The sequence below is a fragment of the Dioscorea cayenensis genome, chromosome 11 (assembly GCF_009730915.1).
Source record: "Dioscorea cayenensis subsp. rotundata cultivar TDr96_F1 chromosome 11, TDr96_F1_v2_PseudoChromosome.rev07_lg8_w22 25.fasta, whole genome shotgun sequence".
NCBI classification, from domain to species: domain Eukaryota; kingdom Viridiplantae; phylum Streptophyta; class Magnoliopsida; order Dioscoreales; family Dioscoreaceae; genus Dioscorea; species Dioscorea cayenensis.
Window position 1 is genome coordinate 20,759,960 of NC_052481.1, and position 12,848 is coordinate 20,772,807.

The 12,848-nt window shown below is 33.3% G+C and overlaps 2 protein-coding genes across 2 annotated transcripts; one reads left to right on the forward strand and one right to left on the reverse strand.

The window, feature by feature from the left end:
- Positions 1-2,702: 2,702 nt before the first annotated feature.
- LOC120272438 (NAC domain-containing protein 86-like) lies at positions 2,703-5,192 on the forward strand. Its single transcript, XM_039279261.1, has 3 exons — positions 2,703-2,983; positions 3,083-3,360; positions 4,576-5,192. The coding sequence occupies exons 1-3, from the start codon at positions 2,827-2,829 to the stop codon at positions 4,885-4,887; spliced, it is 747 nt and encodes a 248-aa protein (XP_039135195.1). The 5' UTR covers positions 2,703-2,826; the 3' UTR covers positions 4,888-5,192.
- Positions 5,193-7,085: 1,893 nt separating this feature from the next.
- LOC120272309 (U-box domain-containing protein 44-like) lies at positions 7,086-11,941 on the reverse strand. Its single transcript, XM_039279111.1, is given in 5 exon segments — positions 7,086-8,069; positions 8,071-8,843; positions 9,671-9,980; positions 10,074-10,641; positions 11,931-11,941. Coding segments are annotated over 4 exon segments (2,448 nt in total). The 5' UTR covers positions 10,626-10,641; positions 11,931-11,941; the 3' UTR covers positions 7,086-7,256.
- Between the last annotated feature and the right edge of the window lie 907 nt (positions 11,942-12,848).

Sequence of the window (12,848 nt, forward strand, 5' to 3'; positions counted from 1 at the left end):
GATCCTTTTTAAGAGTTGGATGACATTTGTACTGATAACCCATTCCTTTTCAGGCTTCAGTTTTTCTCTCTTTGTTTCATTATCATTGTTATGATCAAGATTGTTTTTTCCCCTTCTATTTTTAATGTTTAAAATATAATTTTTTAAATTGCCCAAAACCTTGAAATTAGGACTTGATTGTAGACTTGTAGTTATTTAAGGAGTTTTTTTAATTTAAAAAAATTAAAAGAGCTTCTCATGCTTGAGTTCTATGTTACATCACCATGCATTGAATCAAACAGTGAAGTTCAATATGACATTAGATATCATTTGCCAAATTTATATATATATTTTTTAGATTAAGATACAATGTTATCGCCCCCGTGCTGAGGTGGAGCATTGTTCTGCGACAGATCTTGAGTTTACTTTGGCCGAGGAGCGGGACAAAGAAACCGAGAATCCACTTTCTATGGGCTGGGGAGGAGGCACTTTCTCCTTCTTTTAATCTCGCGATATTCTCCGTTGTTCTATTAGCTTAGTGTGTTTTTGTGTTGTTGAGCACCACTCGCTAGCCAGTGTCCTTTCCCTCTCAGTGTGATACTGCGGTTTTGTTTGTCTACTTTTATTTTTATCGAGTGGTTTTATCCACTCTTTTATAAAAATAAATAAATAAATAAATAAATAAATTGCTATCGCATTTTGTTATAAGTACAATCATGCATACTTGTTTAATACATTAACGCTGATTTAATTATTGAAGTTTAATATAACACTAATATTATTAGCCAATAGATTAAGATTCTTTGTAAATATTTTCTTTGAGTTTTTAAAAAATAGTAATATATATATATAAATATAAAGTGATAGTACATGTGCTTGTTAAGCTTGTTTAATTTATCAGAAAAAATCAGTAATGCTGTATAGAAAAAAAAAGAAAGAAAGAAGCTTAAAATTATGTATTCATCGATCCAAGCCACCAATATATATAATATTATTCTTTATTGTTTCTAAATAATAAAATATCATAAAAGTATGAAAAATAAAAATTAGAATCGTAAAGAGAGACATGAGAACCACATGGTCCCCATATTAAAATTGAATTTTCTTTTCTAACTTCTTTACTTTGAAGTGGGGTCATTCTTGTTTCCTATGGACATATAATATAAACCTTGACACCTTCATAAAGGTTGAACCTTAAATATCTAAGTACAATCTTAATTTATTTAAAACATTAATCAAATATTCTTATTACAAGAATTACCCATAAAAATAAGTCAAAACCAAGTCAATCCCATTTACAGTTGGTCAATTTCAATGGTTTCTATATCACCATGGCATCTATTCCATATATGAAATAAACACAATGATTTTTCCTTTTTTTTTACTTTTTCTTTTTTCATTAGATTTAACTTTTGAAAGAGTAAAGAAAATATAATTTTTGCAAAAGTAAAGCAAGATTTTCTACTCGTTATTATTATGAAAAATATGTCATTCATGACAAAGAAATAAATGAAATTTGTAATGACAAAATAAGACATAAAAAAGAAAGCACCAAACTTTAGATCTTGCATGATCATCTTAGTACAACAACATATATGACCAAATATTATAGAGCATTTAATCATTAAAACAATTAAAAAAAAAGGAGCAAAGAAATAAAGAGAGAAAAATGAAGAGGAGACTCAACATTGTGCGATCTCCTTATTAACTTTCCATCTTCATTGGTCTTTGTGACAATAAAAAGTTTTCAATGTGTACATACATACATATACATATATATATATATATATATAATATTATCATTGGACAAAATTTTTATTATTTTTATTAAATTAATGAGTAATCATTTTTGTTTTGAAATTTCTCTATTTTTTATCATTATTTTATAAAGTTATATCTAATCATTATTATTTTAGTTTCATTGTATATATATATATGAAGTTCATTTTTATTTTTTTATATTGTGTTTATAATTAACATTATCATTTGATGAAAAATTATCTACTAATCAGTAATTACTTTTATTGATATTTTACTTTTTCCCAATCATTTTTTGTCTAGTCATATATACAACCAACATTTTTAATTTCATTATACATGAACATAATAATAATAATAATAATATAATAATAATAATAATAAAATTATTATTATTATTATTATTAGGGCGAGGAAGATAAAAGGAAGGTAAACCTTCCATTCATGCAATGATCATCACATGAAAAGGTACCAAGAGAAATGGACAAAAAGAAAAGAAAAGAAAAAGAGAGCTATAGAGCAAAAGAAAGCCACTCTTCATCCTCAAGACTTGGAAGGCCACACACCACCCACTGGCCCCTCCACTAACACTTAGTAAATTTAATTTGAGATCATCCTTCATCCCTCATCCCTCATACATAGATATAGGCAAACACATGTACACATCTGCTTCTTGAGAATATATAAAGCTCAAACACACCTATATTTTAGTGCAAAAAAAATAAGGTTCATTGTGTTATATATTTCTTTATTCAAGAAATTAATTAAACTAAAGCTTAAAGGATACATGTATTAATTGTTTGTAGTATATATATATATATATATAAGGAAGAGTATAGAGTACTTAGAAATGGGTTAAGAGGGTGGCTGATAAAAAGCTTTAAGCTTGTCTAGAATCTATAAAAGAAAAGGTGAAAACAACTCAAAAGGGTGGGTCTTTGAATCCTTTTTATATAAATGATGATGGTGATGAAAAGAGAAGAAGAACAAGAAGAAGAAGAAGAAGAAGAAGAAGAGAGGTTGTGTCTTTGAGTTTTCTTTGATCTTTGAGGAAGAAAAGAAAGAGGATTGGTTGGGGAAGAAGATCCAATGGCTCCGGTGGGCCTTCCGCCGGGCTTTCGATTTCACCCTACCGATGAAGAACTCGTAAACTATTACCTCAAGAGGAAGATCCATGGCCTTAAGATCGAGCTCGATATCATACCCGAAGTCGATCTTTACAAGTGTGAGCCATGGGAGCTTTCAGGTACATGACACATACATAAATTTATGCATGTGATTAGTATTCAATGTGAGATTCTTTGCATTTAATCTTAATATAAAAATATTTGATCATGTGTTGTAGAGAAGTCATTCTTGCCTAGTAGAGATCCAGAGTGGTATTTCTTCGGTCCAAGAGATCGGAAATACCCAAATGGATTTAGGACTAATAGAGCAACAAGAGCTGGATACTGGAAATCAACAGGGAAAGATAGGAGAGTGAGTTGCCAAAATAGAGCAATTGGGATGAAGAAGACATTGGTTTATTATCGAGGTCGAGCTCCGCAAGGCATTCGAACCGATTGGGTGATGCATGAGTATAGGCTCGACGATAAGGAATGCGAAGATACAATGGGAATTCAGGTACTATATATATATATATATATATCATCCTGATCACAATCATGCAACTTCTTCTTCTTCTCTACATACATGCTTTGTGTTGTATACATTGTGAAACCCTAATTATTATTTCCAACATTATGATTGGCAAATGCATGATTAGTTGTGAGTAAAATTAACCCTAACTAATCTTTGTATCAACTTAAGTTTTCATTGTGATTAATAAATAGCAATGATGAAAATCAGATAAAAAGCCTAGCTAGATTTCTCTTTTTCTTTGTTGTGAGTGAATTAAACCCTAACTGATTTTTATATTAGATTTAAAGAGAATGGAACGTATGAAGAGATAATAACAGTAATAAATAGTAATGTATTTACATATATGCATATATATATATATATGTGTGTGTGTGTGTGTGTGCATAATTATATATATGAAGGTAAGAAGGGAGAAGAGGGAAAAGAAGAGATTCTACGTGGGTTTATGCATGGAGTGCATGGAAAGCTAGGGCTTTCTTTCTTTGCTTTAATGCTTTTTCTATCCATTTAGAAACACATTATATATTCCTTTCTTGATGTATATATGTCTAGATCCCTTGCCCAAGTACATCACAAGATTTTGAGTAATCAAGTAAGACAAATCTAGCATGCATTAATTATTATGATCAAGTTCATCTTGTTGGTCATTGATCAATCATATGCTAGTTAGCTGCATGGATAACTGAAACACACTTTACATTATATATATATATACATGATGAATAAATATAAGATATATATTTATATATTTAATGAAGGATTATTTATTAATTAAGATGATGGTGTGGGATATAATTAAATTAAAAAGCAAAGATAAGTGTGTCGGTTGCTTTTCACTTTATTCACAAACTACCCCCACACTGCAAAGATTCTCACCACCCCTTCTTTCATCCTTTCAACCTCATATAAGATATACATCATATCATACCATATATATATATATACATACATCTTCATTGTTATCAAGGTTTCAAAGCTAAATATATACTTTTAAGTTTATATTACTTTCTGTTTTCCTCTTGCCCTTCATAAACTGAAACATTTTACTTTATAATGAGCATATATGGTTTATCTATCTCTCTTAATATATTTCTACACACACAGACACATGAATATATATATATATATATATATAAGAAAATGAAGAGAAGAAAAAGGAAAATGTTAATATGGATTAATAAAATTAATGTTTGGCAGGACTCATATGCACTGTGTAGAGTGTTCAAGAAAAATGTGGTATGTGCTGAAATAGAAGATCAAGGGCAATGCAGTCTAAGCATGATAGAGAGTTCACAAGGACTAACAAGTAGTAGCACTCATGATCAGTACTATGATCAGCTTGAAACTGTGTCTCCAGACACTGCTGTTAATGGATCATCACCATGCATTGATGAAGATGATAAAGATGACTCTTGGATGCAGTTCATCACTGAAGAAGCTTGGTGTTCAAATGTTTCCACTTCTGAACCTTGTGATGACCTCTCAACTGTGGCTGCTTATGCCAACTGATTCTTCTTCTTAATTATATATATATATATATATATATATATATTCTGCATTATTTAAGGTTTGTTGTCTGTCAAATAGAGTTTCACTAATTTTTATATGGAGATATATTGTGTATTGAGTCTGCAAGGTTTTGTGGGAATAGGTCCTCCTTTCTACTTCTTTTTATTTTTTTATTTTTATTTTTATTTTCTTTTTCTCTCCCTTTTTTTTATTTATCTTTATCTCTTTTTCTTGTTTGCACTTCCTTATGGTGGTGTATAGAATAAGTGGACTTGTATGTGGTATAGCATTTGAAATAAAGAATATTATTATTATTATTATTATTATTATTATTATTATTATTATTATTGCGCAGGAATAAATCACGTGCACTAAAACAAAAAAAAAATACAATCAATAACCACTAGGTGTGGGAGAAGGAGAGTATAATAAAACAAAAGACAAAAAAACTACAAAAACATAAAAGAAGAGGACCACGGCCGAAAACTAGACGAGAGAGGTCCCAGAGAAAAAGAGAAACTAAGTGGGCACGTCCTCGCCTGGGTCTAGCTGATCACCAAAAAAAGTTCAGGATGCATTTGGTCGTAGCAGTTGGGTCTTCCAATCTTTTTTTTTTGGAGTCTCGCACTGTGTTTTGGTTTGGGTAACACTGATATTTTATAAAAGAAAATTATTTTACATGGCTTTTATTTAAGTTCTTGAATTTATTAGGTAAAACCTTACGATCTTTGCAATGGAGGTTTGTGTAATTTTTTTAAATTTAAGGGGCATTTATATATGTTGAAAAACCTTAATTTGTATATCAAATAAAATTTTTAAATAGTTATAAATATATCCGAGCGAAATTACAATCAGTTGGAAAAAAATATTTAAAATTTTTGGAAGCTTCCAAAGTCTACTGCCTAAAGAATAATGGGACTTTGTTTTCTCAATCTTTCTATCATTTATTTATTTATTTTTTTGAGGTAGGGTGACAAGCACTGAGGGTAAGGAATTGTCATGTGCCTTTTTTCATCTTGAAACTGGTAGCACAATCAAAGAAAATCAAACTCACATCTCTCTCAAATAAAAGAACCCAGATACCGCTTGGCCACACCCCTTTTGGTTTTTCTATCATTTTCTTAATGACATCTTCTGTTAGCTTTGTATAAAGCAACAAAATTATTACTTTGGATAATCTTACTAGATGCTGACATAATGGTCTATATACTAAAAGAAGTCTACAACATGTGTTTGTTATGCAGCCAAGGAAAGTAATCAAACTATCAAAGCATAGATCATTTCTTTCGTAACTCAAGCCTTTCTTATTACCCTACCCCATCTTGATTGAGAAGGTTTAGCCTTATTATTATTATTTTTTACACTGGACTAAAATGAAATAAACGCATCTTTAATAACTGTCATATTTTGCTCAACTTGATCATAATTAAAATTGACAATATGTTCTTATTTTGATAAACTATACTATTGGATTCAGCAACAAATAAAATGAAGACTTCAATGTCTATTATCAAAGTAAGAACTATAGATCAAATTGAAGAAATATGATTCTTACATGTGCTCGAAGGCTTAATCTATGACCATTCTCAGTGAATGATCTCCTTATAAATTTATGTTTTAGTCACTTTTATCTCTTTAGTTGTCTTTTGTTGTTCATTGTTCAAACCCTCAACTATGATTATTGATGATCTGTGGTTAGGATGACGCTCACATGTTATTTATTTATTTTTTTTCTCTATTTTATAATTGATTTTAATATATAATTTATTTATTTTATTAAAAAAAAATTACAGGAGACATGGTTTCATATTTTTGAGGGTGTACATGTAATTTTGACAGGTTTTTCTTTAATTTTTGTACTCCTAAAAATATTCATATCTCTAATCCCAAAACCCAAACAATTTGGTTGGGTGCCCTTCTTTTTCAAATAATTAGTAGATTATTTAACAGTTTTTTTTTTTTTTTAATAAATGCATGTTACATTAGTTACTCATGATTGGGCAAATAAGAAATACTTAACCTTTTTTTATTTTTTGGGTTTTTGAATACACAAACAATTATAATGTTTTGAAGATTAAATAAACAACTAATGTATTCATTAAAAATAATATAAAAATAAAAAAGAAGAAGGTTTGAAGCACATCCATTATACATACTAAACTTTTACTGTTGTAGTTCCTCATCAACCTTTACAATGATTGCAATATGCAACTAATCCATATCTACATAAAAGAGGTCAAGAAACAAAAAATAAAAAACAACAACCACAACACTCAGAAACAATCTTGTGAACAAAATGAACTACATTCCAAAGAAATCAAACAAAATGGAAATTAAAAAAAAAAAAAAGTTAATCTAAAACATAGTATTTACTTTTTTAACCCATCTTTAAGAAATACTGAAGAGAAGTTTGGCAGTTTGTCTACATGCTTGAGAGCACGCTCTGCAATCTGCTTAGTTCTGTAGTCAGCATGGCGAAATGCATCTACAAGAGCTGTGCTAACACTTTGATCACCCGAAACATGAGAGGCAATTTCATCGGTTCGAAGAATTCTCTCAACAGCCCAAACAGATCGTTGTCGAAGAATCTCTGTTCGGTTCTCGATCAGAACTTCGAGTATTGGTTTGATTCCTTCTGCTTCAAACAGTACAAACACACCTTGATCAATGTCCACTCCATCTTCCAACAGAGTGCAGAGTGCAGCCAATGCAGCTTCCACCACCTTCTCATTTGTATGGTCTAAACATGCAACCAGTTTATCGACGGCTTTACATTCCAACAAACAGAAGCTGTCCCTTACCGAGCAGATTCCGTGGTGGACTCGGCACAAGCCAGTTACTTCAGGTTGATTGCTGAAACAAGGGAATATAGAATAACAAATTCCTGATTCTTTGATCTCTGGTATCACTGTTAGGTGCTTGGATTGCTCAGATAAATTCTCCAATGCCATGGCCGAGAGTGTTTGTACCTTGTCAAGGCCATTCATCTGAAGCAAATCAGTGAAAACTGCAGCAAGATTGTATTCACGAGCAAGGTTAATGATCTCAGGAGCATTCTGCAGAATGTATGTCAGCCTTGAAAGAATTCCGACGAGACCTTCAAGGTAAAGAGTGAAAAAGCGATTCCCGCGAGTTGCACCTCGCCGTATCTTGATCACTCTAGAAATGACAATGTCGAAAGAAGCCTTCATTTAAGAGACGTCTGGTAAGATAGGAATCCCTCTCAGGAAGGGAAGCAAGAAGACCGACAGCAGATGCTTGTTCTTCTGAGATCCCATCATTCTCTAAAATTACCTTAATCAGGCTGCCAAGTTGGCCGGCGGTACCTTGGAGGGCTTCAGCAAGTTCTTGGCCCATGTATGACGAGATATTGTATAGAATCCTTAGTGAAGCTGCTCGGATATCCCTCTGGGGAGCTTCAATGAACTGAATCAGACTCACCATAGCACCAGAGCTCTTAATAGCTGAAACTATATTTGGTACCGTTGCAGGTGAAGAGGTGAGCCCAACAAGGATTTGAAGAAGCTTGCACTCAATTGCTGGACCAGTGTTGCTGCTGAGATGGAGCAGGTTGTGGACAATGTCTTCAGAAATCAGAGTCTCTTGCTTTGGGCCAACGGGAATGGCTTCAAAATCAGCCCCGGAGGCAACAATATTGGCAAGGACTGTTGCAGAGACCTCTTTTAGCCTCATTGGAAGCTGATTTACACCAACTCTAAAAAGGTCTGTAACAACTGGAGGGAGGATTCCTGCTTCAATAAGAATCTTAGCGCTTGCATCATGTGATGAGATCTGGTTCAACGCCTTGAGAGCAGCTTCTCTTGCCTGCATAGTCCCACTTGTCATGATATTGATCAGGGCATGTCCGGCTCTTTGGGCCACGAAGACCTTCACATCATTGCTCAAAACCAGCTCTCCCAGATAAGCAGCCATAGATATCTGTGTCTCAGTTGGACCTGGAAAAGTACACAAAGCATTGTCGAGATGAATATTTTGAGGGCTACAAGGAAAGTTTTAGATCCTTGCAAGCTTGTTGCTTTACATTGCTTGATGAGCTTAAGGGAGTGAGATAACTTGTAAGGTCAAACAAGTGCACAGGCAATAAGGTGTGGAAACTCATTTTATCATGTGGAATGCAGTAAATCTTTTGAGGGCAAATGTTGGGAGAAGACAACAGATATTACTTGCACACTACTATACATATGACTAAACACATATCAAAACTCTATGGTTTACAACTACCAAAGTTTAGGTAAAGCAAATTTAACCCTGGAAAAATTTTCATAGTATCAAGACTGGAAATTGTTTCCAACAATGGCTAGAGGATCCCCATTTTCAGGTCAAAAAATATATAGGCAAAGAAGAGAGTCGCAGTCAGATATGACAACCACCATTGTTATACCACCAGAACATTATCGAATACTAGGATCCACAGTGAATCATAAAACTTAGTCAGAAGACTTAATTAGATATTTTCATTAACAATGTCACTTTGATGCCAACCTTATATTAACCAGAAAACAGGGTTAAGATCAGAATGTTTGAGGTTTAGTACAAGATGAAGTGAAATACACATGGTTCATCCCTTTACAGAAAAACATCTTATCAGCATAAATAGGTATCTAATATTGATGGAGAAAACAGAAACATTTTTCACATGATAAATCCTCTCTCAACAATCAGGCAGGAAATGAAAGGAGATAACTACAAAGCTGAAGTAGGTGTTTAGCAAATTTTGAATCCAGAATATATCAATAAATAAGAGTTTGAAGGTATTCCGTACCTTCAAGGAGTAGTGTTAGAAGGGGCTTCAACCGACCATTCTCTGCCATTTGCCGCACATTATTCTCGCATTTCTCCAAATTCTCCAGGGTCTTTTCAGCTCTCTCAACACAACTGATATTTTCAGAATGGTTGCTTGAGATCCCAACCAAGAGAAGTATAGCACCATTAACCCCTCCAATCTTTTCACAAAGAGTTTCAGATTTTGAAAGCTCATATAACAGATAAATAGCTTCTTCCCTTTCCTGGGAATGCTCATGCGGTAAGAACTTTACAATTGTTCTAATGGTGTCCCCTGCAGCCACAGCTTCCTGCAAAGATTAAAGATTCTGAGGAAATCCTTGATAAGAAATTATATATGTAAAGCCTTAGCAATAGCAATAAAAACCATCAACATTCACAACCTTAGTGTCAGAATTATATCCTGCTACCATACGAAGAGTTTCCAATGCTTTACATCGTATTTTCTTGCTGCTGTTCTTTAACATGTCCGCAATTTGTGGTATAAGTTCTGCATTTCGAACAGCAAGCTTGTTACACCTGTTCTTCAGGCAAAAGTGGATAATGTATTCCAAGGCCTGCAAAATATCACTCTCTGAATTCCCAGGAGTGAGTGCTCTGCTAGTGATGTCAAGGTGAGCGGCTTCATTTCTTTTAGTCCATTCTCCAATTGTACTCCGAAGAGCTATACTTGGGTTTAGATCAGTACTATTCAATTCTTTTAATGTTATTGGGCAAAAGGGCCTTCGACCACTGTCCTGGCATTCCTTGAACCAATTCTCAATTGCCTCTCGCTCGAATGTCTGTCCATTCTCTATGGTAACCGGATCATACATTATTTTCTTTGTAAGGGGGCACCGGAAAGCCTCATAAATAGGCTCAACGTGCATCTTATCAAGATAGCTGTCATCAGATGAGCCGCCTAGTTGGTAACTTCTTTCACGTCCTTCTGCCATCCTCTCACAGCAATGGCTGAAATTACATTTACATGATGCATTAAAAACCAAACATCAGATAAGCTACTTTATCAACCTAGGTGGAAATATGGTATGTTGATTCTCTAGTTAAATGAAAGATAAAGCTCACTAATTACAAGGAATACAAGGATTTCCTATTCCTGATTCTAGATAGCAAACTGTGCCTTCAGACCGCATTAAATCAAATGCATCAAACAAAAATATCACAAGTTCACATCTAACCACAAACACTGTCGAATGAAGTAGCTTGAATTAGTTCTTGACAACTGTGGTTAGTCCAAACTCGCACATGCTTGTTTTGCTAAAACATTGAATTATATTAATTCATCATTTATGAGTAGTGGTAAACTATGTTAATAAACTAATATCATCATTACTCTTAATAACCAGAAAAAAAGCAACCGCCACAAAAAGGCTATCAGTTATCAAAGGATGGTCATTCCAAAACCTTCAGTCCCATCATGATTCATTCAAAGTTCAAACAGAGAACTATATAGTCCCCTGAAAGATATGTTGTGCCAAAATCAAAAACCAATAACACCAACCAAATTTCTATTCATCTGAAGTCATAATCAGTATATGGAAACAAGGAGATAAAACAACATCCATATCCAATCAAACCGGAAATGAACTTTTTCCATTAGTTACCAATAAGCAATAAACCATTTCAATTTTCATCAAATGAATATCTAACCATGACAATAAAACCAGCAAGGTGAGCAATTCCTGCTCCAATTTTGACCAAATCACAAATCCAAGAAAAACTCACCAAGAAGATAAAAGTTCTTCACATCCCTCCAATTTTAAGCCAAATCACAAGTCCTCAAACATTTCAGAACAAACAAATTCACAAGCAAAATGCACGACCAAGCAAGTTCAAAACAGAGAATTGAAGAAGAAATGGATCATATCTCACCTTCGAGCCAAATCACAAGACAAAACGAACTATACCCTAAACACTCCACTCAGCCATCAACTCGGCTCAACCAAGAGTAAACGTCTCTAAAACCCCCGCACAAGCAATTTCACAACCAAAAATGCAAAACTAAACAAGCTCAAAACCAAGAACTGAATAAAAAAACGGCTAACATCTCACCAATCTCGAAACCAAATCCCAAAACCAGTCAAACTAAACCCTAATATAAACTCACCACCCAAAAATTCTCTCATAGATTCAAGCAACAAACAAGGATCTTTCTCAACGCATTTCACAATCAATTCACAAACAAATAAGAAACTAAAACAAAGCTCAAAATCAAGCATCAAAGAAGACACAAACCATACCTCAAATATTTCAAAAATCCAACTTCTCAGCTTCTCCCTCAACAACACTCCTCTTCAAAAATCACAGTCTCACTCCACGCATGATCACCAATCACTGCCTCATCCCCGCAATACCGCAGAGAAGAGAGAGAGATCGGCAAGAAGAGGCGAAATCCGAGAGAGAGAAGGAAATGGGAACGAAAAGCGAAGGTTGACGAGGATTCCCAACAAAAAGATGGCGGAAGTCAGCGCGTGTTTTGTCGGAGTGTGAACGCAAAGAAAGAGAGAGAGAGGGAAGACGAAGATTTATTTTCGATGAAATGAAGAATTCATTGGTGCATTGATGGTAGGGCCCACTGAACTGCTGACTAGGATCCTTCCCGCGCGCGCTAACTCGACCACAATAATAAAATTATATTTTATTATTATTATTATTATTATTATTATTTTCATATAATGGTTGAAATTTTCTCGTATTATAGTAGGATAACATGAATCTTTCAAAATTAGACAATTTTTGAAATTTTTACCCACTTGTAAAGTTGTAAATGCTCAGGGACAGTGTTATCAACATCGGACCAGACTAGTAATTTGGCCAGTGAATTGATGAATGAACTGGTGTTGAAATTAATCTCAAGTAGTGAGTTTTAACTTTTAAGTAAAGATAAATGAGAATATTATATTAATTTATATTATTTAAAATTTTTAAATTGGCTCAACATTGATCCAATTGATCTGTGGTTGAATTAATAATCTGATGACCTAACACCTTGAACGGATTTGATATTTAATCTAACTAGGTTAATATTTAGTCTGGTTTTGACAAATATGCTCACGGAGATAAATAAATATATATATATATATTTTTTAATATTATTAATTTAATTTTTTATCTAAATATCTTTAAAATTTAAAGAAATTGCGTTTAATATTACAAAT